This window comes from Triturus cristatus, chromosome 3_1 (assembly GCF_964204655.1).
Source record: "Triturus cristatus chromosome 3_1, aTriCri1.1, whole genome shotgun sequence".
Classification (NCBI taxonomy): Eukaryota; Metazoa; Chordata; class Amphibia; order Caudata; family Salamandridae; genus Triturus; species Triturus cristatus.
This window is the reverse complement of record NC_140583.1, coordinates 825,317,215-825,344,701: the sequence shown is the minus strand read 5'-3', so window position 1 is coordinate 825,344,701 and position 27,487 is coordinate 825,317,215. Positions and strand designations below refer to the sequence as shown.

At 46.0% G+C, this 27,487-nt stretch overlaps 1 protein-coding gene across 3 annotated transcripts in view; it reads right to left on the bottom strand.

The window, feature by feature from the left end:
• Positions 1 to 27,487, bottom strand: part of ZNF385B (zinc finger protein 385B) — a 1,050,548-nt gene that overhangs the window by 643,015 nt on the left and 380,046 nt on the right. Inside the window, exon 1 of one of the 3 annotated variants that reach the window (XM_085645199.1) lies at positions 20,108 to 20,762. The exons of the other annotated variants lie outside the window; for them this stretch is intronic. Coding sequence (XP_085501325.1) covers positions 20,108 to 20,132 — 25 coding nt within the window. The 5' untranslated portion in view covers positions 20,133 to 20,762. Of the gene's footprint in view, positions 1 to 20,107; positions 20,763 to 27,487 lie in introns of those variants that run through there. 3 annotated transcript variants of the gene reach the window in all.

Below are 27,487 nucleotides of genomic sequence, written 5' to 3'. Positions count from 1 at the left end.
TTCTCACCCCTCATCTGCATTAACCATCTGAGGGGCCTGTGGTCCGTCTGAACCCGGAAGTGAGACCCAAACAAGTAGGGCCTTAGCTTCTTCAGCGCCCAGACCACAGCAAATGCCTCACGCTCTATCGCACTCCACCTTTGTTCCCTGGGAAGTAACCTCCGGCTGATGAAGGCTACAGGTAAGTCTCGGCCCTCCTCATTCATCTGTGCTAGAACAGCCCCCACACCATGCTCTGAAGCGTCCGTCTGGACAATGAATTCTTTTGAAAAGTCGGGTGCCTGGAGGACCGGTGCTGTACACATTGCAGTTTTCAGGGTGTCAAAGGCTTTCTGACAGGCGTCAGTCCAGATCACAAGTCTCGGCTGCTTCCTGGAAGTCAGCGAGGTCAAGGGGTGCACAATGTTGCCATACCCCTTGACGAACCTCCTGTAGTAACCCGTGAGACCCAAGAAGGCTCTCACCTGAGTCTGGGTTTTGGGCGGTTCCCAAGCCAGGATGGTATCTATCTTGGGTTGCAGGGGGGCCACCTTGCCGCTCCCTACTTGGTGCCCCAAGTACACCACTGAACCCTGCCCAATCTGGCACTTACTAGCCTTGATTGTGAGGCCTGCTCTGCGCAGGGCCAACAACACTTCCTGGAGGTGGCGCAAGTGTTCCTCCCAGCTGGCGCTGAACACTGCTATATCGTCCAGGTAGGCGGCGCTGAAATCTTCCAGCCCGGCCAATACCTGGTTAACCAACCTCTGGAATGTGGCAGGGGCATTCTTCATCCCAAAGGGCATCACGCGGAACTGGTAGTGCCCATCTGGTGTGGAGAATGCAGACCTCTCTTTTGCCCCATCAGTCAAGGCGATCTGCCAGTACCCAGACGTTAGCTCAAACGTACTAAGGTACCGGGCAGCCCCCAACCGATCGATGAGCTCATCAGCTCTGGGGATGGGGTGCGCGTCAGTCTTGGTGACCGAATTGAGTCCTCGGTAATCCACACAGAACCGAAGTTCTGGTGAAGCACCAGGCGCTGCAGCCTTTGGGACCAAGACCACTGGGCTGGCCCAAGGACTGCTAGAGGACTCAACCACCCCTAAGGCAAACATCTTGGAGACCTCCTCCTTGATGTATGCTCGGACCTTGTCAGTCACCCTGTAGGCCTTGTGCCTCACAGGAGTGCTGTCCCCAGTGTCCACATCATGGACACACCACTGAGTGACACCAGGGATTAAGGAGAACAAATCAGGGAATTGTACCAACAGATGGCGACAATCTTGCTGCTGCTCAGGGGTCAGTGTGTCAGAGAGGACAACACCATCCACTGACCCATCTTTTTCTTTTGCACACAGGAGGTCAGGAAGAGGCTCACTCTCCTCCTCCATCCCAGCATCTGTGGCAAGGAGCATGCCCACTTCGGACCTTTCTAAGTGGGGCTTTAACCGGTTGACATGCAGGACCCTTAAGGGGTTCCTGGGAGATTTCAAGTCCACCAAGTAGGTGACATCGCTCTTCTTCTCCACAACCTCAAACGGTCCAGTCCACCTGTCCTTGAGCGCACAAGGTTCCACAGGGGCCATGACCCAAACTTTCTGACCAGGTTGAAGCTCAACCAGAGTGGCATTCTGATCGTACCACCGCTTCATCTCTTCCTGGCTGGCCTCCAGATTTGCCTGAGCAAGATCTCTGAAGCGCCGAGTCTGGTTCCTAAAGGCCAGCATGTAACTATATACATCCTGGGGAGGTTTCCTGGGAGATTGCTCCCAGCCTTCTTTGACCAGACTCAAAGGTCCTCTTACCGGGTGACCATACAAAAGCTCAAAGGGGCTGAACCCTAGGGACTTCTGTGGCACCTCACGGTAAGCAAACAGCAGGCATGGCAAGAGGACGTCCCATTTACGCCTCATTGGTTCTTCAAGACCCATGATCATGCCTTTTAGGGTCCGGTTGAATCTCTCAACCAGCCCATTACCTTGAGGGTGGTAAGGAGTGGTAAACTTGTAGGTTACCCCACACTCCTTCCACAGAGACTTCATATAATTCGAAATGAAGTTGGTGCCCCGGTCTGACACCACCTCTCTGGGGAACCCCATGCGGGAGAAAACACCCATCAGTGCCCGTCCCACCACGGGGGCCGTCACTGTTCGGAGAGGGATGGCTTCCGGGTACCGGGTGGCATGGTCCACCAAGACCAGGATAAACCTGTTGCCCATGGCTGTCTTGGGGTCCAGTGGCCCCACAATGTCAATTCCCACTCGCTCAAAGGGGGTACTGACGACGGGAAAAGGTTGGAGGGGAGCCTTCTGCTTCCGCCCGCTTTTCCCACTTGCCTGGCAAGTTTGACAGGTCCTACAATGGATATCTGAATCCCTTCTCATCTGAGGCCAATAAAAATGGGTGACAAGCCTGTCATAGGTCTTGTCCTGCCCCAGATGTCCAGCTAACGGAACGTCATGAGCCAACCCCAGTAGGAAGGCTCTGAAGCGCTGGGGTACCACCAGCACACGGGCTGACCCAGGTTCAGCAGCCTTAGGCTCGCTATACAGGAGGTCGTTCTCCCAGTAGACCCAATGTGATCCTGACTGGTCACCTGTCGTTTGGGCTGAGGCCTGCTGCCTCATACCCACAAGAGAAGGGCACACTTTCTGTTCAGCACAAAATTCCTCCCTGGAGGGACCACCATCCTGCTGCCAATGGGTCAGCTCGGGCAGGTCTCCCAGTTCGGCCACTTGTTCTCCTGTCGGTTCCAGGGCATCCCCCTCAGGGTCTGCTCCCTCCTGGACCGCGGGAACGATGGGGGACGGTTTCCCGCGCCCCCTGCCTCTTCTCTTCACGGTTGGGACCTGGGCCATACTTTCAGGCTCCGGGCCCCCATCAACACCCTTACTGACTGACATGGACCGGGTGGTCGCACACACCCACTCAGGCAGACCCAACATTTCCAGATGCGCTTTTCTCTCCACCTTAGCCCAAGGGGAGTCCTCCAAATCATTGCCCAAGAGACAATCAACAGGCATGGCGGGCCTCACAGCAACCTGAAGAGTACCTGAGACCCCCCCCCACTCAAAGGGAACTTGAGCTACCTCACACTGACTCTGTGAGTTGTCAGCAGCTACAACGGGGTAGAATGCATGAGGGACCACCTGCTCTCTGGACACCAAGTGACACTTGACAGCTGTCACACTCGCTCCGGTGTCTCTGAGAGCTTCCACCCTATGGCCATTAATGGTCACCCACTGCCTATATTTCTTAGTGTTACTAGGCAGAGGGGTTGGAGGGACCATTTCCACGTCTCCTAAAGAGACCAGGGACATTTCTGCGGGACCCCACCCACCGGGGGCACCCATCTCCTCCCCTCCCAGGGCTACACTCGCTACCTGACGAGGGGGTGCACGCGGCGGTGCATTCGAATCCTTCATGGGACACTGGGGATCATAATAACGGTGTCCCACCTGCTTACAGGCATAGCAGGTCATGGGGCCCCTGTGAACGGGTTTACCTGTCGGGGCCTCTGGCTTCTTTACAGGGGGAGGCTGGGAACCCTTCCCTTGGTTCCCTTGGGGACTACTTTGGGGCCCTTTCTGAAACTCCCTCTGTTTACCCCTGTCCCCCCCACTCTTCTGCTGGGGACCCTGCCCACCTTTGGCTGAGTCTCCCACTGGACCCTTGTGGACCCTGGTACTGACCCAGCGGTCCGCCTCCTCAGCAAGTTTTCTAGGGTTAGATAGCTTGCTATCAACAAGGTGCTGGCGTAGCTCTGGAAAACAGTTATTAGACAAGTGCTCCCAAGCAAACAAATCATAAAGAGCATCATAACTATCAACCTTGCTACCCTTTATCCAACCATCCATGGTTCTGCAGAAAAAAGACACATATTCAACCCACGTAGTACCAGGCAACTTCTTACATTCTCTAAAGGTTTGTCTGTACTTTTCTGGAGTTAAGCCATATCTCAGCATTAAAGCATCTTTCATATGAGTATAAGACATCCTATCCTCAGCAGGAAGGCTCAACAAGGTATCTCTCCCCTCGTTTGTAAAGCGGCTCCACAACCCCGTTCCCCAATCTTTCTCAGGGACCCGGTGGGCCAACAATGCTAACTCATACGCTTTAAACCATTGGCTAATATCTTCATTCTTACTGTAATCTTTGATCACATCCTTAGGAAAATAAAACCTACTTTCTGCAGGCACGGATGGAGTGCTGCCACCAGAGGGATTCAACTCTAAACTCTTAGTTTTAAGCTCCATCTCCCTCACCATCTTCTCACGTTCAAACGCTAATTTCTCTCTCTCAAAATCTAATCTTTTGCTCTCCATTTCAGCTTCTCTCTTGCTTCTTGCATTCTCTAATTCCAACTGCCCTCCTAATTTAAGTTTTGCCATTTCTAACTTGTACCCCCTCTCCTTCTCCCTGTCTTCTAATTCTTCGGGGGAAAGGCTCCTAGAGGATGCACTACTGCCTGGAGATGACACTGGCCCACCTGTGGGCTCTTCCTCTTCCTCTTCTTCTTCCTCTTCCGGTACCACCACCGGATCAGAGGGATTTCTGGCCTCTAACCAGGCCTTCAGCGCTTTGAGGAAGCCCTCTTTCTTTGAGACACCTGTGGTAGGAACTTTAAACTGCTTGCAAAATCCTTTTAGATCTTTTAGCGTGTAGGAATCTATCTTCTCCTTATCGAATTCCCCCACAACATTCTCCACAGGTGTAGCAGCTCCGGCATTCTCCATGGTCAAAACTGGCAGTGTTTAAGAAAATAAGCTCCAGGAAAGCGGAGAACAAAAATAGAATATCCTACCAAACAGACTGTGGCTGCGTTATGGTCTGCTTTCACTATGTAGCGCACACTAATCACTGCACATGAGTCATAAATGCAAAGTTCAATCCTCACCGCTGACCACCAATGTTAGAACCGGCGGTCTCTAGTTGGCAGAGGTATACACTTCTGACAAATAGGGACCAACCAACTCTAGTCAGGGAAAGGGGATTACACACTCAGATAACCCCTGCTACCCCCTTGGTAGCTTGGCAGAGCAGACAGGCTTATCTCAGAGGCAGTGTGTTAAGCATTTATGACCACATACAGTAATAAAGTGGATACACTACAGATGGACACGACACAGAAGTTATTATAAAAATAGTATTTTTATATAAGGCTTAGCACAAGACCAAATAACGACAAAAATATACCACAGTCTTAATAAATACTCTTTGGAAGGAAAAATAATAGTTCAAGTAAGGTTTCTTCTTGGCAAATAGTTCTTTAGCAAAGTATTCTTCTGAGCACAGTTCTTTGGCAACAATGTAACCCCCACAGGAGTCACACGACGTCGAGTCTACAAGATTCCCAAGGTTCGGCGTCGACCGCGAGGAGCGCTACGTCGAGCCTGGAGTCGCAACAGACCCCACAAGTACAGTACCTTGAGAAACGAAGAAAACGAGGATCCACGGCGTCGAGATGTCGGCGTCGAGGTCGGCGTCGATCGTGCCTCAGAGTCGGGTCAATCCGCAGCGGCGTCGAGGGATGTCGGGCCGGAGCAGCGCTCACGGCGTCGAGAAGGGCGTCGAGTCGATGCGATCAGCAGCGGCGTCGGGACGGGGTCGCTTGGAGGTAGAGCCGATACTCACTCCTCACTGGCGTCGATACCGGCGTCGAGACGGGGTCACTTGGAGCCGGGGCCGATACCCACTGCTCACTGGCGTTGCTGCTGGCGTCGAGACTGCAGATTTTCCCTTGTGTACTGGAAACAACACTTTCCAGCAATTCAGCAATTCCGTAGATGGTGAAGTCCTTTGGCCCTGTGACTTCAACAGGAGACTGGCACTCTTCCAGTCCTTGGAGATTTTCTAGCAAGTGTTCAGAGAGTACACACCAAGTTCCTCTCTCCTTGTTCCTTGGCAAAAATAAAGAAGCAGCTTTCAGGTTCCTCCACAGCAAAACAGCACTCTGGCAGAAAGGGGAGGCAAGTCCTTAGATCAGCAGGCTTCTTGTCCTTGGTACAGGTTTCCTTGTCAGAAGTGATCTGAGTTCTTGGTTCAGGGGTCCTTCTCTTATACCCCTTTTTCCCTTTGTTCCCTTTGTCCAAGCAGGGCGATTCCCACCATCTCAGGTTTGTTGTGGGTGTTGCCAGGCAGAGGCACCTGGCCTATTCACTGGGCAGGGCAGAGTCCTCAGCCGCCCAGCAGGAGGCGGAGCCAGTATTGTCACTGGTAGGAGCAGGGCTATCAGTCGCCCAGCAGGAGGCGGGGCCAGTATTGTGTCAGGCAGGGCAGGCTACTCTTCCCTCACTCTACGTGTAAACGCCCCATTCACCCCACACTGACTCACTCAGACCTCTGGAGCCACCCAGCCCCTGACACACACACCAAACCAGCAGAGACCGGTAGATAGTTGGACAAGAAAATAGCCACTTTCTAAAAGTGCTATTTTCAAACATAGAATTTAAAAACCATCCATCCTAAAGGGTGTGTTATTAAATTCTGAGTTCAGGGATACTAAACTCGACTTGCTACCATGCTCCCTGAGTCAGATAGATTATAATGGAGTTAATAATCAGTCTGCCCAGTCTGGCCTATTGGAGGCAGGTAGCCCTTCAATAGTGAAAAACGAAAATGGCTGTAATTCACTATTAGGTCATGCCACACACATCAGGGCATGACCTACCTTTTACCAACAATGCACCCTGCCCTAGGGCCTACCATAGAGGTGTCTGGAATGTGGCAAAGGGAAGGTTTAGAGACTAGTAAGTAGGTTTCCTTACCAAGTCGACATGGCAGTCAGGGACTGCACGCAGGCGCCGCGGTGGCAGGCCTGAGACACATTTTGCACGCTGCTTCTGTGGGTGGCACAACCAGTGCTGCAAGCCCACCAGCAGCAGTTAACTTACACGCCCTTGGCACGCGCAGTGCACTAGACTAGGGTCTGAACAGTAAGTCAACCAAGCCAATCATGGTAACACCAATCAACGTAACAATTTAGCATAGGGAGCACTTGCACTGTGGCACTGATCAGCAGTGGCACAGTGCCCAAAGCAATAATCCAGCAAAAACATCGTAAACAGAGGAGGCAAACAGAAAAAAATGGAGGAGAGACTCATGCCAATGATGCCAGGTCTAACAAATACCTACGAGTCTCAGGTGACAAAACTATTCCTAATCCCATTCACTTTCCCTGAGTGTTCTGAACGTGGATTAACATAACATGCTTAAAGCTAATTTACTTCATATACAATTAACATAAAAAAGCTGTTCCCCATATTATTTGTCAGGGCTGGACTGTAAGGCAAGAAACTGCTTTACTCCAGAGCAGATTGACTGGACTTTTTCCACCAAAAGGAGCTTTGCAGAGTTGTGTGTGCAAGTGGTTCTTGCACGTTCTTAAGGAGTGCTTCTTAGTGAGTTGCTTCATATTAGGCCAGAACACCATATTACCATCAGGTGAGGCTAGGCAAAATTCGTCTAGATGCATCTCTTGTGTCAACGCGTGCTCACTTGAAGACAACCCAACTTGCTGAATGTTAACGTTTTCTACTTTTGATGCATGGGTAAGCTTTAATTCAAAACACCATTCTCGAGTGCCTTGAGGATGGAAGAGGCTGTGGGCACGATTCCCAAACGTGTTCTTGGTAATAAGTGTACATTTATTGTCAACAATACATCCATTCACGCCTTCCAGGAACTCACAAAATTATTCTTTGCAGGTCTATATGGATTTGTTACTGCAGGTTTATCCACCACTAGAGCTGATAAATCAGCAGTAGTAAACCCCAAGCGAGGGGGGGAGGGGGGGGGGGGGGGGAGGGGGGGGACTCTCATTACAAGGTGCCGTTTGCCTTGAAAGTTAGTGAATGCCCAACAAACACATCTGTTTGTGGGCATTCACAAACTCTGATTCGAACCCTCCCACCCTGGAAAGAGGCTGAAATGTACTCAAGATAAGGGCTGTAGTAGCTGCCCTTCCAGGGTTCATGGGGAACCAATCATCCCCAAATTTGGTGGTGATGTAAAAGGACTTTCTCCACGGTGAAAAATGTTTCACCTGCGGAGAAAAAAAGACAAAGGTGTGCAGTCACGCCGTGGACTTCATTTCCTCTGTGCTTAAATTCACTTGTTGTGCATCTTCACAATGGGAATTGGAGCCAGCGGGAACACATGTGGAAACCGGTGGCTGGCGCTGCTTTCCACGTGTACTTGAGGGAGTGTTTGTGATTTTCTTGTTAAAGCTACTGTCATATGTATATCTCCACACGGAAAAGTAATATTCTTTTTCATGAACTGAGCACAGTGATTTTGTCCCAGTTAAAATCATAACCCATGAAACCCAATCAACTGACTAAATGTGCATTGCTTCTTCCACATCATGCACACCAAAAAGAAGTAAAGAGAGAGACTTCACCATGAAGTGTGAGCAGACTGAACCCAGCACAAACCTGAACAAAGAAACTAACACACATCCACCAGGCAGACAATCAGAAGTTGCAACTTCCTCAAGTATAGTAAGTCCCCTATCATCTGCAGCAGAACTTTGAAGCCATCTTCTGAAGCAGATAGGGAGCCACTGCAGAGCCTATGTGTGAACTTCATCTTTCTGTAGATCCCTCTAAAAGAATGTTAACTCTTTCCTCCAAAACAGTTCACAACCACTCGCCAACCTGTTGGCATCACACTTTCATTGGATTCTGTCAGGCCACAGCTCTCTCTTGACGAGACGTCAAAGTTTCAAAACGGATGTGAAATTAGGTTTATTCAGCAACAGCTACCTTTTTTGCCATGTGGCAGTTACTATGGAGCCAAAATCTTGCCCCACTAGATTAAACCGAATACACTTAGATCCTTTTTAGGTTGAGCATTCGAGACCTCTTGTATAAACTTTAGTACATACTTATATGTGTATGTACTTTGTGGGCTCTGGAGATCAGCCCTAGGACTTAGCCACTTAGGGACTTTTCTTTCTGTTCAACTGCCTCTATTTAACTGTCTTGATAGAAAACGACCAGTAGAGGTCAGTAAAATACCAGAATTGCTTTCTGCTGAAAGACTTTCCTTTTTTTATTTTTCTGGCAACTGCCTCTATTTAACTTTCTTGATAGAAAACGACCAGCAGAGGTCAGTAAAATACCAGAATCACTTTAGCATTGTCTAGATTCCAGTCTATAGAAATTGTTTTACACGAGCACCCGTAGACAATAATATTTTTTTCAAATCTTGTATTTTCAGTGATATGACCACCGAAGGCCCTGATTTTATATTAAAAAAAGAGCTTTGGACTATACCATTTCCAGCTGAAAGGCAATACTTCTCTCCATGTGTTCCCCTACCTGGCATCTCACACAGGTTGGGGCTTACTTTCCCTCCATGTTAAAGAACAGTAGATGTTTTAGCACCCAGGCTAATGTGCTGCATAGCTAAATACATATAAGGTCCCATTGACGAGACCGATTGCATTGCAAATGCTTGTTTAATGTTTTCAGACAGCCAATGCACTGAAGACACAGATGAACAGAATAAACGCCATGCTTGCTTATGTCACTTGGTGTTCAATCTTTGTTTACTTTTCTGAAACAAACTTTCAAAGCAGGAATATCGTTCCCTCTCCCAGTCTTCCCTGGCACCACTATGACCTGGTGACCCTGAGATGGATGGGTCATAAGGTCAAGGGATTGCAACGGCAGCATCAGCTGATGCTCCACCTTTGGAAATCCAGCAGTTTCCTGACTCTAAATGACATGTGGCAATGCAAGATTGGCAGGCGGAAGCTATAAATGATGTCTCTCATCCAGCACACCCACATCCACCTACCACGACCAATTACAGGGGCAGGGGAAGGCAGCCAGTGATTAAGCCGTCTCTCTCATTGCAATTTGGAGCAATACTGGAAGGTCAAGATGATGCCACAAATGGCTTTGTACTATTGCTTATCCTAAGCATGCTGGATACCGTCATTTTTGATACTTTTGGTATGGGTACTCTTAGTGCAGGATCACTTTGTAAGATTGGCAGACTTGCAACTAGAGCAATCCTTGCTACAGGCACACTTCTAAAATAGGTATAGGAAATGTGTACAATTCCAGTACTGATACCTTCTGACAGCAATTTCACCACACCACATCGAGGTAGTGTTGCTAACGCATAGTTTTTGCCCTGAGGCAACTGTTTTGAAGCTTTTAGGAGCACCTCAAGAGATAAGCCCCATCTTTTCGGCAGACAACATTAAGTACAATGGAACTATTGGTGAGGAGGAGGCGTTGGCTGTGCTATGCCAGCAACTGGACGGCCCAGCCACAACAAGTCCATCATCATTGTTCAAATAAAAATTCCTCTACGCAGACTAGAATTCACTTTGATTCTAGGACTATAATCAATACCTGAATTCGATCAAGCAGCTGCCGAGGAGACCTCAGGCGGAGCTTGGGAACAGTGGCCTTGTACAGCGCTTCCTCTCGCTCACTTTTTCTCCTTTCTGCCTCTCACCCTCACCACCACTCCGGTGAGTTCCTTACAATTGTTTTGTAAGAACTCTATATAGGAATTGTAACAATAAAGTCAACATTCTCTTTATTCACATAGTCTGTTTGTGTTACACCACTGTATACCCAAAGCAATGCTTGCACACAATTGGTGTTAAAACGCTTGCTCAGAACTCAGCCAACAACAAAATCATTTAATGCTATGGATGGCCTTTTAAAGCCTGACCAAACATTATTCTCAATTCGATCGATAATATTTATATTTAGCTTTTTAGTTTAGTTAAATAATTTTTATTGAAAAAAAGAAAACACAGGAATTCAAATATAAACTAAAACAGTACTGTTCAGAATATAAGCATACAAACGTTCTAAAAAATAGTAACTACATAATAGGATAATTGTACATAGAAAGTTACAGAGTATATCGAACATTTATAATAACTTGCGTAAAAAGAAACTGAATTAAAAAACAAAGAAAAAGAGAGTATACCTAAGAAGAAAAAGATAAAAAACTAGGATATTACAGTGGTATACAAATAACCTGTGTGGATGTTAAAATGAAGATAATATTTAAAGGGGGAAGAGTAATTTTTATAAAGGAGAGAAACAAGAAAAAAGAAAAAGAAAGAAAACGAAAGAAAGAAAGAAGGAAACGAGTGCAGAAAAGAGAAGAAAGAAATGAAGAGAATGAGAACTCAGTAATAAGAGTAGAAAGAGATTATAATGATAATGAAAGATAAGTCGTAAAAGGCAGCCACAGTAAATCATATTTAATTTGGAGGTGTAAAGAAGACTGAGGAAGGGAGGCAATTCTATGTTCATCACATATATAATTCCACCAATGTAGAAAGGATAATTTAGAATTGTCTTTCCAGCAGGACAATATGACTTTAAAAGCCACCGCAAGAAATAAGTCTAATAAAGGAGATGTGGGAATACCTTGAGCCAGATAAGATGACATGGTGCCTAGGAAAATATTACTAATACTAAGTTGATTTTTATAAGAGAAAATCCGGGTACATTTTGCCCATATATCAGTCCAGAATGCATAAACCTTGGGACAATAGAAAAATAAATGCAATAAAGAACCTTCAGCATTAAGACAAGACCAACACAATGATGATGCAGCGTGGTTAAACTTATTTAACAAAAGGGGAGTAATGACAACTCTATTATAAATAAAGTACAGGGATTGTGTAATATTAGCAGCTTTGGAGGTCTTGAATATTTTCTGCCAAAACTTATCCTATTGCGATATCGACCAAGTCAATGAAAGGTCATGTTCCCAGTCTAGTTCAACCTTAGTTTTAGTTTAAAAACGTTTATTTTATGTATATCCCCTTACTTTAGTCTTTTGTATTTCTGAGCTTTAATGTTATCTTTTAAACATGTGTGTGTGTGCGTGCGTGCGTCCGTGAGTGTGTGTGTCAGTGTGTATTATACGTATACAGATTTTTGAACTGGTTCTTTTAAGGCTGAAAACAAATAGCACTTGCTTGCAATTTGTGCTCGTGTTTAAGTGCAAAACATGTCAAAACAAAAAATGAGCGCAAGCAACGTGTATCCGGTCCCTGTATTCGCTTCTTATTGAGAACCCCATTGTTTTAAAAAGCTTATGCATTTGCATCAAAGCATTGTATGACGCTGTCCTGTCTTCATCAAGGAGCTATTCACACGGCATACACCCACCACAGCTCTTCGCTCTTCATTGGCCCACTTGCTGCATATTTCTAAAATCAAAAAATCTCATCTGAGGGTAGGTCTTTTTCCTACTTACTCTTTGAGAATCCAAAACAATTTGATCAATTTTAGATAGCTGCATAAATTAAAACCCTACTGTTCACTCAATAATGTATTCTTAAATAAATCTACTGAATCTGTAGTTTTTAACTTGCCCCAGCAGTTATTGTACCATCCGCTTAGGTAGCCCTTTAAACATCTCAGGCCTACTATTGCAACCAATGAGTGCAGTTTTAAACTGACGTCTCGAACTGGCAAAATGCCCCATTGCCAGGCCCAAACCCTTCCTTTTAATATATATAAGTCACGCTTAGGGTAGACCATAAACACCCCACAGGACAGGGTGCATCGTATTTCAAAAGTAGGACTTGTCATTTTAAGTTTTACATGCCCTTGTAGTGAAAAACTCTTAAATTCATTGTTTGCTATTGCAAGGCCTACCTCTCCCACAGGTTAATATTGGAGTGGCCTCACTACATTAAATAAGCTGTAACTTCTAAATGGGACCAGGTAAACAGTTCATGTTTGGTGTCTTTGGAATTGTAATGAAAAATCCTCTTTTATGGTGTAGTCAGATTTTTGGTTTCCACTTTTAGAATGTTGCAAACACAAAGAGACAATGGACGGAGCGCTGAAACTTTTCAGACACTCACCCCCAGTCACTGTTAGATCTGGGTTGAATCCACCATCGTTCTTTAGCTCACTGCGCCACCCCAGTTCAGACCAATCCATATGCAAATCAGTCTTGACCTTGTGCCTCATGGGAACAGTCCAGCCTGAACTTCCAAGCAAGGTCTTCCATGGACCGGAAACAAGCATCCTGGGACCGGTTTCGGCATAACACCCCTCATCAGCCAGGCTAGCTTGAATCCAGTGGTAACGTGAGCAAGGGACCCACATCTCGGCATACGCTGCCAACTTAGGGCAAATAAAGAAAACACAAAGAGACAATGGGCAGAGCGCTGTAACTTTTCAGACACTCACCCCAAATCACTATTAGATCTGGGTTGACTCCATCATCATTTGTTAGCTCACTTGTACACTCCAGTTCAGACCAAGCCATATGCAAATCAGTCTTGGCCCTGTGCCTCATAGGAACAATCCAGCCCAAACTGCCAAACAAGGTCTTCCCTGGACCGGAAACAAGCATCCTGGGACCAGTTTCGGGGTAACACCCCTCATCAGCCAGGCTAGCTTGAATCCAGTGGCAAAGTGCGCAAGGGACCCATATCTGGGCATGACCAACTTAGGGTGAACAAAGCAAACACAAAGAGACAATGGGCAGAGCGCTGAAACTTTTCAGACACTCACCTCCAGTCACTATTAGATCTGTTTTTTTTTAGAATGTTAGCATTTTTCTGCCTTGGCCATTTAATGCCTGCAACCTGTCTCTGGATCACGGATTGGGGGTAGTTGGAAGTTGGTCTTTGTGTATTCCTCCTAGACAGCCACACACAATAGAGAGCTTAGTTGTGCATGGATCTGCCATAACTGGCAGGATGGGATGATGGAGTTACACCACTGTACGCTCCGTCCTGTATTCACACAAAGTATTGCCACAGTCTCTTCAGAAGCAGATGGTGCACCACGCATCCTCGATGCAGGATTTCACACTAAAAGCTTCCCTTGTTGACGGCCTGCTCAACGACAATGCAGGCCCTCGCATAACAGCCTCGCAGCTCCCCAAAACCGACGCATAACCTCAGTTATGTGACACATCCTCAACGGAGGACTTTACAATGTTTCTCAACCAGGATTTAATGGACTCTTATTCAGTGGGCCTAACTGGGACCATGTGTTTGGCACATGCTCCATCTCGGTCAGTCTTAACTTGTGACTTTGTGCCAGTCCAGCGCAACCAGACATCCATAGTTGGAGCTTTGTGTTTTTGGCGCTATTTTACCTTAAATCTTTAAATTTGCATATCTCTTGTTCCACTGGTTGGATTGTTGTTGTTTTGGTCTTGTTTCATTTAATAGCAATTGCTCTATTTTTCTAATCTGGCGTGAGATCCTTTTTGTGGTGTGTTTTCACTTTATTATGTTTGAAATGCTGCAAAAATACTTTACACATTGCCTCTAAGTTAAGCCTGACTGCTCTGTGCCAAGCAACCAGAGGGTTGGGCACAGGTTAAATTATGGTTTCCTTGTGACTTCACCCTAACAAGGATTGTGGTTCCCACTTGAGTAGGGTTTCACCCCCCTCAACAGCATCCCGATTGCCTATATACAGTTAGGTCTTTATATTGGTGAATGTCATTGAGAGAAAGAAATCTGAGACAAAACTGTCAGTTGTAAGTTTTCAGTTAGAAGAAAGTCAGACTTTAGAATCTTCTGAACGCATGCAAGTAGACATATCAGAGACCCTACATCAAAAAAACAAAAAATACGAAAGACGCACACAGAAATTGTGTATGTATAGTGGAAGAACTGGTCATTTTGTTAAAAACTGTCAGCTTAAGCCCAGAACATCTGTGAATCAAGCTAAGTAACTTCACATACAGAAAGCCAACAGCTGATGAAACACTCTGATCCGTTGACTATAGAAAAGGGTGTTTTGTGGTCAGGTGAGGATAACACCTTAGATGGTGAAAACCCCTTTCTTACTGGCTTCCAAGACCCAACATGGCCCAATAAGGGTATCCTACACGGAGTAGCATATGTCATCAAGGGCCTTAAGAAATATGTTGACATCACCCCTGTCATGATGGAACTCCAATTGGCTCTCATTACGGCTCCTTTAAAACCACATACATTATTTACAAAAATATCACAATCAGCTCTCCTGCCTATCTGGCTGACAAGTTCACCATCTCTGGTGGTTCTCAGCACACCCGCAGCTAGGACACTAGCAGACTCGAGACAAAGAAATGTAAAAGAAAATAAGGCAACAGGTCTTTTACATTTATGTACCCAGGATCTGGAACAATATCTCTGTATTTATCACGACTGACCAACCCTGCTCCAATTTAGGGAAAAGTTGAAGACACACCTCTTTAAAGAACACTGCATCACAATGAGTCAACATTACATTTCTGTTCCCAGAAGACAGGTACCTCTCCAGTTAGTAATAGACTGTATCCTAGCCTTTGACTCTGTACAGCACTTGATTGACTTCAGGCTTGGTTGCGCTATACACATACATGCATACATATATACACATAGAACTCAGCATACAAAATGAGTGCATTGAAATGCGCAAAAAATAAATGCATGGTTCACTGTGAAGACTAAGGGAGTGGTTCAACTCTTACGAGTGGCACTGTGACTTCTGCATCCATGAATGGTCTTTGAGTGCACCTACTGCTGCAAGACAATGAAAGGTCTGGAGAGGGACCCAGATGCTCTGCTGCCATTTATAATGGTGAACACACCTATCCTTCCCACTACAAACTCTATAGTACCTCTCTCTGAGAGCCCATGCCCACAGCCCCGTGGATAACATCCTCTTCACTTTCCTCAAGAAGAGGACACCACCGCAGAGAACCAAACGCCTTATAATGTGATGTGCCAAGAGGACTGATTTTCAAACATATCCTTTTCTTTCACTGATTGATGTTTGTTGCTACACTAGAAATGATTGTGTCAATGATTATATAGGTCTTAGAAGTTATTTTGTGTGATATCTTCTACTTTGTTTCCTTTTGTTCATCCTGTGTTCCTTTCTCCGCCTGCTCTCCTGCAAACATGTGATAGTCATTCAACAGTCAGTTTTGACCCTACACCTCGCCAGGACCTCCTTTGCTTCTGTTTCAAGATTCCTATCTCTTACATCTCATTAAATATTTTCGTCAGTAATATCTCTCTTCCCATTCTGGGCCCTTGTCCAAAATTTTCCTTTTTGTTTCCCCTCATTCTTGACAATAATGTTTTTGTTCCTTTTTTACTGTTTTTAACCTGATGTTTTAGGTCCCAATGACACTTCCCCAAGCCAGAAGCCGCTCGAACACTTTGAGATCAGTGCGTTCAAGTCATTATTGATGTGAGTGGGATAAACAGGCCCCTGGTGTACATTACGAGAATACTGCAGATTTCAGAGGACCTGTGTGGCCATTAAAGGAGCAAACTGGAGGACTAGTTCTTTTATATGGGCCCACAACTGTGAGGTGATTTGCAGTATACTTTAAATTTGAGCAGGGGAGGTTTTATTCTTCGTCACATGTTTGCAGTATAACTCTCTAATGGTCCCCTATTCAATGTTGGTTGAATACATCTGTTAAAAGCGTTCTTTAGGTTGTGGATATGTCAAATAAATGTGGATCCATACTTTAGAAATAAACACAAAATCATGCAGCTTGTGATTTATTGCAAACATATATTCAACATTTTGATGTAAGTCACTATTAAAGTCGAATTTGAGGATTAGAGCGTGCAGATAAAGCCCTGTTCTCTAGTAGGAATGTTAAGCAGTGAAACAGTCCTACTGCAAAATATGTCTCCTATCAGGCAAGGACTCAATTTTCAGGTAATGAAAAAGGGAGCTGAAAAGCTGCTTCTACTTTTAATCGTTTAGGGGACAGTTGCACTCGAAGGTCATCTCGAGAAGCTTTTCGTGCTGACTCAGGTGTTAGCATTATAACTCTACAACTCGACCTGTAATAAATGATTACAGAAGAGTACTGATTTCATTTTTTATTGCAGCTTAGTAGTGACAACATATCTAGGCAGTAAAGAAAATTAGAACCCACATTTTTAAAGGGACTGCAGCCGTCCACATAATATTAAAAAATATCACTCATCCATATCCACTGGAAAAGAGTGGAAAGTTATAAATGTCCCCCAAAGAGATATCTGATTACTTCACTGACTGGTTGATCCAGTGTGTGCCTTTCTCACCTGATTCGGCTTGTAAGTTGAAAATATATGCACTACAAACATCCCTAGACAACGCGAATCATGAGAGGTCAACTTATGAAAGGGACTGCACTTATGAAAGGTACTGGTCATCAAGACAATAACAAGTCCCCCAACGACAGTAAAATACATCTTTACCTCCAACCTTTCTATTTATAGAAACATTTGTCTATGGTCATCTGTCTTCTTAACGAGCTTTACCGCCCTATGATGGGTGAATTAACGACAATACTTGCAGTGTACCGGGTCGACGGGTAGAGCCTCCGCTCCAGAATGTAATTAGTTTCTTTTATTTCTAAGAAACACCTTTGCAAAAGCTATCAGCTTTGACAGAAGACAGAGATACTGGCAATGAACTATACATTGACTATTTCCATAAAAAGATGAGCTAAATGAGAAACCATGTGCTCTGTAGAAAACTCATTTCATGCTTTCAAAAGCACACCGTGGCTTGCAGCGAGATAGCGGTCCAGGGACTTGCGGAGACAGATTAGCTGGCACAAATTAGTTGCTTCTGGTGCAACCTGCTTGGCCAGGCTTCGCATGACGTTGCAGTGGATGAGAATTCACGAATTTCCTCTAAAACTATATTCAACTCCTCACAAATTGAGTTGTGTTCCACGTTTTAAAACAGCCCCTTGTCTGCAGTGAAATGAAACAGTAGATTGCTGTTTTACAGATCTAATCTGTGAGCATATGATACAATTCGGATTGGTACCCTCTACAAAATCCCAAGCTTGGATCAGCCAAACAGACCGCTTAGCTTGCTAGGTTCAGAGAAGGGTCATAAAGCAGTCAGTGACAATGTTGTTTTTAGTTGCCTGCCATGGTTGGGATTACTGCAACATGTGTTAGTGGCCTTATTGCCCAGATACTGTCGAGCATTAACAGACATTATCAGCTTCTGAAGAGGACAATAACACTTGAATATATTCAAGAGCGGCCCATGCAGGTAAGAGCAGTAGGGCAATCTGGGGGGTGGGGGGGCATTCGACAGACGACGGCGAGGGAAAATCAAATAAAAAATGTGTTTTCCCTTGTTGTCGTCTGTCGAATATCCACCCCGCCCCACTGCTCTTACTGCACGAGCCGCTCCTGAATATATTCACCCTTCAGGTCTAGAGGTACAAGTACAATTAACTTCCTAAAATGGAACAAGGGAACTCATCTGTAAAATGGGAACTGTCTTGTATAATAATGCAACCTGAGTACCCCTCTGAGGCTCGTCACTAGACCTGCTTACCATCAGACGATTCAGACCTGTAATATGTGCCTAGCCTCTAACATGATTGTATCATCTTAAAGGGGGGGGGGACTTCTTGAACAAAGGTACCTAAGAGATTTAGGATTCACACTTTTTATTTCAAATTAATCAAACTTTCATTTAAGGTGCTCATGCTAATTAAGGCAAGATTAGGAAGACATGATTTGGTGTATGCTGGTGTCAGTCTCGGTGATTAGATTACTAGTGGCTGGCCTGTGATTGACGGCGCGTTGCTTTCAGTATTAGCATAGTCTCGCTGACGCAAGCTGAAGTTCATTTTGCTGCAGTGCCCACGTCAATTTGTTTCTGACACACCAGGCGAATGCCTGGAGAGAAGAGAGGAGCAGCCTGTAGCTCACCCTCACGGATTGCGGAAAGTGCTACTATGCCTTCACCCACGTGTACAACTGTACACATACTCAAAAAGCAAGAAGTAAAAAATTACATGACAGTGTAGACTTTGACAAAAGTGCCCCCACGTTAAGAGATCAGGTACAGATATAGGGCCAGATGTATGACAGTTTTTTGAAGTCGCAAAGGGGCATTCTGCCCATTTGCAACCGCAAAATAGGTCTGCCCAATGTACCAACTATATTTTGCGACTCGCTAACCTATTAGCGACTCGCAAAAATTGTGTTTGCTGCTCGCTATTAGGAAGGGACATGCCAAGGGAGTCCCTTCCTAATAGCGAGTCTCAAACTATGTATGATTGTTTTGCGACCGCATTTGCGGTCGCAAAACACTCACAGTTTACCACCCTTTTCACAAGGGTTGTAAGCCAATCGCAAACGATATGTGGTCCGCAGGGGACCCCTTCCCCTTTGGGAATGGGTTTGCAAATATTTTTTAACAGCAGGCAGTGGTCCCAGGGACCACTGCCTCCCCTTAAAAAATAAAAACTGAAATGTTTCATTTTTTTTTTTTAAATGCATCCTGTTTTCCATTAAAAAAAACGGGCAGCATTTAAAAAAAAAAAAAAAAAAACAGCTTTATTAAAAAAGCACTCCCAGACATGGTGGTCTGCTGACCCCAGCAGGCCACCATCCCTGGGAGTGCTAGACATTCCCAATGGGATCGCAAATTGCGGCAGCCTCAGTAATATTCATGAGGCATGCAATTTGGGACCCCATTGGGAATCTCAAACAGTGTCTGAGACACTGTTGTACATTAAGTTTAGTGAGTCGCAAATTTCGAGTCGCAATTTGGTGCAATTTGCGACTCGCCAAACTTAATGGTCGTACATCCGGCCCATAGTGTATAAAGAGGACACGTGTAATCAGGTGAAACGACACATTATAGGTCATTATCTTTATCCCCCAAGAACTGGCGGACTCGCTACACAACTCCGAATAGGCCAGTATTTTAAATGGGTAGGTACTGTCCAGCACTGAGTACCTGCAAGTCTTTAATTTGAAAGAGAGAGTACCTGCACTTCTCATTCACTGATGCAATACATTTAATGTAAGAGTACAAGCACTTATCAGGATCAAACAGGTTCTGTAAAGAGTGAAGATCTGCACTTCTCTATTTCCAAGTAAGCCTTGGAATTGGGAACATTTCGAAACTGCCTGACACTCAGCCAGACCACAGGTTCTTACAAACCACCGCCAAAGGATCTCAAACTATGATGACATCTCCCCCACCACTCCCGTGTCTGGGTCAGTCATCAAACGTGCCTAAATGAGCACACAGGGGCAGCGCTGCATGGCGGTGCGCGCTGCTAATAGACACTCACTTGCACCAGATTCAATCTGAAACGAACACACAACTGTGGGGCGTATTAAACTCAGACTCACCTCGACCAGAACGCCCAGTCCACATACTGACAAAAGTATGCCCCAAGCAAGCAAGTGTGGGATGATGCTCACTGCCGGGAGACGGCGAAGGCTGCTTCTGTGCGAGTCCCAGGACCTAGAGCGCGGGGCCGAGGGAGACCGGACTCCTGGTCACAGGTGCGACAGTCCTCCTTCAGATCAAAGACGCGCGAAACCGCCCCTGATGCCGGCTCCTCGCCTCGCGCCTTGGACATCTTTCGCGCGCAGCCCGCATTTTCGGCAAGGACAGAGGCGCCGAGACGCTCGCGAGCAACCTTATCGCGGACTGAACCACACGGAGCAGAAACGTGAGGTGAAATTATTCGGAGAAAACAGGCAACGGCAACCTTCGTAGTCACTGCACAGAGACGGCCCTTGAGACGATATTCCCGCAGAACCGAGCGGAGACAAATGTTCATCTGAATCGACTCCGAACTGCTCCGGGGTGGGCTCGACCATATACATTGCGCACAGCCTGCGAACAGCTCGCCTTTTCATTCCGAAATAACACAGAACTATTGAGACGGCGGGGGGTCACCACGCCGGGCTCTGTTGACACATTGTGTAGGCTGTGAAAGCACAACACGGTGCAAGTAATTGCCTGCTGCCTGTGGCTGACAAGCAGACAAATGACGCCAATAGACGTGCCAATGAATTTACATTTATGTAAACAGGGGGAAAAAAGAACCCAAACGTGCTTGCTACAGGGATCAGTCATCCCAGAACACATAGGACGAAGGATGCCAATGCTTAGAAGGAATTAAGAGCATGTTTTCAGGATATAAATCATGGAAACAACTGAAGGTCCCAGGGTGATGGCGTGAGCAGTGAAGCGCCATCGGGGCTTTGACAGCTTAGTGGCATGTTTTCCTCTTTTTTTTTTCTTTTGGAGTGAGACCACATCATGTTGTAACCGCTCGTCCCTCAGTCCCACTTTCAGTGGAGGGCTTTTAATAGCATTCTGTACCATACCCTCGTCTTTTGACCTACCTTCTGGATTCTCTTTACTTGTCTCCCTGAATGTCAGAACAACAGCACCATTCGGGTCATCATACGCAACACCAAACACTTCCCACACAGGTGACACTACAATCCGACTCTCTGCCAACCAAGCGCAACCCACGGTGTAGCTTCTGCGCCTCCTCACAGACATGCAGTACTATACCAATTGAATTACAATACAATACTATACAAACTCTTCCAATCCTTTCATAGTAAAGACATTGTAAGAGGAACCCTGTGCTTCTCCCGTGAAGGGCCCTGGCCTCAGGGCAAGAGGAGCAATAGATTGCCAGGAAAACGAGGCGTTTGAGCAGGCAGGCAATCACACCTGCCGGCACGCATATCAATTCAACATTAGTGATTTACTTTATACAGCAAACTTTAAGCATGTAGTAAGTGCTGAGTGCCCACACTCGTGAAGACGACAGATCATAGTGCACTAACATGTCAAAGGCATACATCGGTGACAGATTAGTGCAACATCACATAAGAAGACATTTGGATCATGGGGCAACATGCATTTAATCCCATCTGCAACATTTCTATGTGAAAGAAATCATTTTCATTTTAATATCTATTGTGTATGCTTGTCCGTACAACAGTCTCCCGGTGCACACTACTAGATCTTGGCAGCTATATTATCAGGATGTAACTCCTAAAAGGATGACAACTCTGATACCTGCACAGTAGTAATTGCCTACGGCAGAAATAATGCCTCAGTTGGTATTTTAGAATTATTCTTTGCAGCCTTCTTTGCAGAAATGGTTTTGGTTCTGATTGGGGAACAGCATGCCTCATGGTTTTATGACCGGTGGCCTGTTGTTAAGGGCAAAGGGGCCCACCCCTCAACCTCTTTCCAATGCCAGAAGAGTGTCTGTCAGTCTGAGCCATGGTCAGCCTGACACACTCTTCATGATCTGGTCAGGCCTCCAGACTCTGTACATGAGCTAAATGAGAAGGGGACTGACTACCTGAGCCAAAATTTGCAGTGCTGAAGATTTCACAGCACAGTGGGCAAGGCCTCCTCAGCCCAGTAACGTCTCCCGTGAACCTCCCGCTCATAATGAGGGAAAGCGTCACTGATATACTCAGACCTGAGTGCTTCAGCTTTACACCCTGACTTAGTTCCCAGGGCAGAGTATCCACCAGAGGTGCTTGTCACAAAGTGGGGTGAGGTCAGAAATTCTCACCAACCCCGTCCCACTCTGTGATAAGGTAAGGAAAGAGGAGGAAGAGGGAGCTTCCTTCTGTCTCGTCCTTACCTGAAGGCATCTCTGAAACAACAGAGCCTTCCCTCTTGTGACCAGAGATCACCACCGCAGATTTTCTTTTTTTACATTTTGAATGCATGCATGTGTGTGGGTATGTATGAATGTTTGTGTATATGTGCTTGCATGCATTCTGTGTATGGATGTGTGCATGTGTTTATGCTGGGTGTGTGGATGTGTGTGCATGTGTGAAAGAGAGTGTGCGTGTGTGTGTGCCTGCCCCACCCGTTGCGCATAACCGGCTGCCACTGATGACAGGTGCCTGCAAGAGTGGTGCTGTGCAGAAAATCCTCCTGTCAGTCAGAGCTGAATAGCCTGTGATGTTATTGATGGAATATTGGTGCTCGGGAAGTGAAAAAATGAAGCAGTTGGTAGAAGGATTCTAAAGTCACAGAAGTAGGAGCAAAAATGGAATGGAGGCCAGATTTACAGGTAACTCTGATGCAAGCCTTCATGCATCTATCCATTGAGGTAACATTTGATAGAGTTCCTGGGTACTTGTTTCAGCTTTTCCAGCGAGACATCCCAGGTTACTAAAAACGTATCTGTGTTTTAATGAGCCAGCTTCTCTTCATCAGTTGAAGTGCTGCAGATGAGAAGGTGTCCCTAAGACAAATAGTATTTCAGGTGAACTGTCAGGCTTCCACCTGTTAAGTATCACTGAGGCAAAAGAGTTTTGCATTATTGTGTCTGAAGTAATAGCAAAGGAATGTCAGGTGTGACCGAGAGGATTGTGCAGGATAAATGTAAAGAGCTAAAAGCAAGGGCTTTGAAGGGGAATGCTATTTATACATGTATCCACAGTTTCGCTACTTTTACAGGGAAGTTAATATGATTGTAAAGTCAAGAAAACAGTGTAAGTCACAAATACCTAGGGCCATATGTAGGTAGCCTAACATTTACCACTTCATAAATACCGAATTTTACCGATTCGGTATTTATGAAGTGGTAAATGCTATGTAGGTAATCCATCAGTAATATTTACCGATTCGGAATGGGTCGGTAATTTAGAATCGGTATTTACCGATTCGGTAATGGTAACTGGCTTCCCATTGATTCCTATGGGCCAGGAGGCCCATAGGAATCAATGGGAAGCCAGTTACCATTACCGAATCGGTAAATACCGATTCGGTAATGGGGGGAGCACAATCAAGGGTGGCAGGGTGTCACAGTGACATCCTGTTGCACCCCTGATTCCTGCATGTGTGCACATGTATGTCTGCCACATTGCACACTTCAAAGTGCAAAGAAATGCTTTTTTACAGCTATTCGTCATTTACCACCAACTTTTAGTTGGTGGTAAATAACGAATCCCCACAACAACCACACACTCCCCCTACATATCATTTCAGGATTCGGTATTTACCGAATCGGTAAAATTACCGATTCGGTAATTTTACCGATTCGGTAAATTACCGAATCCTGAAATGTGCCCCCTACATACCAAAAGCCTGAATACCGGTCGGTAACGGGATATTTACCGAAAATCGTCCGTTACCGACCGGTATTGGGCTTCCTACATATGGCCCCTAATGTCTTGAACTTACTACCATGTATGGATATGAGCCACGGTCAAACTCAAAATTGGTTCTTTGATAGTTGCATAATCAGCGAAAGAAACAGAACAGTGCCACCTTTATCAAGGTTATTAGCATGTAGGATGAAAAGAAGAGGTTCAAATAAAGACTGGCTCCAGCAGGCACTATGACCTATATGTTCAGTTGCCCCTTATAATTTTAATAAACAAAATCAGGGACAGGGTGTGGGGGTCTTTTTTGTCTTTTTTCTGTCACTCACCACCAGGCTTTTCCTGACGGTGATGGACAGAAAAAAACACATCACACCATCTGCTCTAAATAAAGCTTGCAATGTGATGGCCCCTTCTCCATTAGACTGTCAGAGTTATGATGACGGAGCCAATGGGGGTTTCACTGACGTAAAGCTTACGGTGTTCCGAGCTCTGAATGAGGAGGGCAGACTGAGATCTTGGTGGACAATGTACTCTGTTACATTTGTGATGGAGGACCCTGTCCGCCAAACTCTAAATCTGACCCTTAGGTGCCGATTACGATCCTGTAAAAACCGGGTACGAACCGTCGGACGGAGGCTTTTTTCCGTCCGACTCGTACCCGGTTGTAAAACTTTACAAACATGCAAGTACGATTCGCACGGAAACACCATTTCCGTACGAGTCGTACAAAACACCGACCGACGAAAAGATACATACAAATGTGATCCGGGGAAAGCGCCGACGTGACGTCGGGACGCTTGCAGGCAGCGTTTCACGAACCAGGAAGTACGATTCGAACCGACAGCGGTCCGGACGGCAATATTTTTACGGCACCTGAAAAGTGCCGCAAAAGCGAAGTACGCCGCGATGCGAGTGGAATTGGGGGCCCGGTACGCGCCGTACCCCCCCAGCCCCCGTGAGTACGCACCGCCCCCCCGCCCCCGTGAGTACGTGCCGACCCCCCCCGGCCCCGTGAGTACGCGCTGACCCCCCCCACCCCCGTGAGTACGCGCCGACCCCCCCGTGTATGTACGGTGCGTACCCCCGTGTATGTATGGTGCGTACCCCCCCGTGTATGTACGGTGCATACCCCCCGTGTATGTACGGTGCGTACCCCCCGTGTATGTACGGTGCGAAACCCCCGTGTATGTACGGTGCGAACCCCCAGCGCGTAGCACTGGGGGTACGCACCGTACATTCACGGGGGGTACGCACCGTACATTCACGGGGGGGTACGCACCGTACATTCACGGGGGGGTACGCACCGTACATACACGGGGGGTACGCACCGTACATACACGGGGGGTCGGCGCATACTCACGGGGTCTGGGGGGGGGGTACGGCGCGTATGCGGGCACATGTCTCCATGGTTGCAATGGGAGTTCGGTGCGGACGGTGTTTTTTCCATACGGTTGTGACATCGGACGCACGGGATGGATCGTGATTCCGCGGTCGGACTTCACTTTTCACGTTTGTACGGTAAATCGTCCGGGGACGTGTCGGACACATTTTCCGACCCGAGGACGTGTGGGGAATTATTCCCAATGCGACTCGTATGGGCTTTTTACCATGCGAATCATGATTGCCAGTTTGTATGGCACTTGTACGATTCGTACGGTAAAAAGACCGGATACGAGTCGGACGGGGAAATTTTTTACCGGATCGTGATCGGCACCTTAATGTTTGGCTTTTTTATACTTTGCCTTTGTATAGTCTTAGAGTTCTCAAATAATTCATGTCAACTTTTTATCAGTCACATTGCTGAGAGAGGGAGACCTCTTCCTGTTAACAAAGTCAGAGTACCAAGATGAACGAAGGGAAAGATACAGTTTCGTGGTCATTGTAAGTGAAGAGCGCAGCAAAGCACCTCGACAACAACAAACTGAAATGAGTAAAGAGTAGGAACCTGCTATAATAACATTTGAACAGTTTGCCCTTAGCTGAACATTGTGAGAGTTGAAGCAAAAGTCACTGAAATTAGAATTATGAAGCTTTAATTCACCAAAAAGGAAAGCAACTATACCACCCCATCGTTTTACTTGACAGTTCCACTTTACAGTGTCGGTCAGTCTAGCACTTTATTTCAAACACAAATGTGACCATAACAGTTTGCAGCATAGACATCACAATCTGACACTAAGAGCAGATATTAATGCAATTAGATGTGGAATCCAATTGTTGTAAATACACAAGGGCTTGTCCTGAGGTTCTGATCCCCCATCTTCGTATAATCGGAATTAAAAACATTTTAGTAAGATTAATAAATAGTTTGCAGATGAAGGTAAAGTGTACAAGGCTTTGCGGGGAAGATTCAGCACATGGACAGGACATTTGTGGGATCAATTTGCCCAAGAGGAAAGTCAAGATACCACCTCCCAAATCCTAATCTGAATCTGGTGAGCAAACACCTGTCCCATGAATTATCAATCCTCTCAAGGTAAGGCTCAAGGGAACAGGAAAAGTGGATCTCTGCATAGTCTCTGAAAGACCATTTGTTAAACTCGAGATGCTCCCTCAATGATCAATAAACTAGCTTTAAAAGCAGATTTAACCCACACAATATCGGTCTTCCAGATGGAGGAGGAGTTGGTGAAAAGAGACAGCCTACCCAACTTAGTTAATTTGGATTGATAAAATCAAACCAAGGGATTTTGGAGCCTCTCTCATATGCGAGGCAATCGTTAATCTCTATTTAATCTGCCATGGGGATTGACCCAGATGTAGGAACATAGGAGCAAGGGAACAAGCTTTATAGCATCCTCTGCATATCCCATTTGAAGCTCCTGATGTACAATAAAGGTGGAGCATGTGGGTGGGATTCCAAAGGGTTTCCTGAGAGCCCAGTTTTGTTCCACCTGGATGCGGCTGGTATTCACAAAACCCCACATTCCAGCACCATAAGTAAGAATCAGGAGGCATTTCCTTTAATAAACATTAAATAAAGGGGCTACTGGTTTTTTATCAATACTTTTAGCCAGATTGAAAATGCAGCCCACCAAACTAAGACATTTCCGCCTCACCTTAGCTATGCATGGTCCCCAATTAGACCTAGCATCCACGAGAACCCCCAAATAAGAGAACTCCTTAATCTGTATGACAGGTTGACTATTCAAAGCAATTCCCTGCATCCTATTGTTTCTGGGCTTACATACCAATTTGAACCTCTTTGCTTGATTGGTAAACAGGCCCAATGGCCTCATAAAAGAACAAATTCCTGGAACGATGAGACCAATCAATCAATCAGGGAATTATAAGCACGCTACTCACCCGTGAGGGTCTCAAGACGCTTGGGGGGGGGGGGGATTGGGTACGCAGCTCTGTTCAGCCAAAGAGCCAGGTCTCGAGAGCTTTCCTGAAGTGTTTAGGGAGGGAGCGCGTCTGATGGTTGCTAGTTCCAGGTCTTTGTTGCAATGTGAGAGAACGATCTTCCGCCTGCTCTGGCTCTGTAGATGCGTGGAGTTTTAGCCAGAGTGAGGTTGGACGATCGCAGGTTTCTTGTGGGTAAGTGGAAGTTTATTCTGTCGTTGAGGTATTTGGGTCCGTTGTTGTGTAGGCATTTGTAGGCGTGAGTGAGGATTTTGA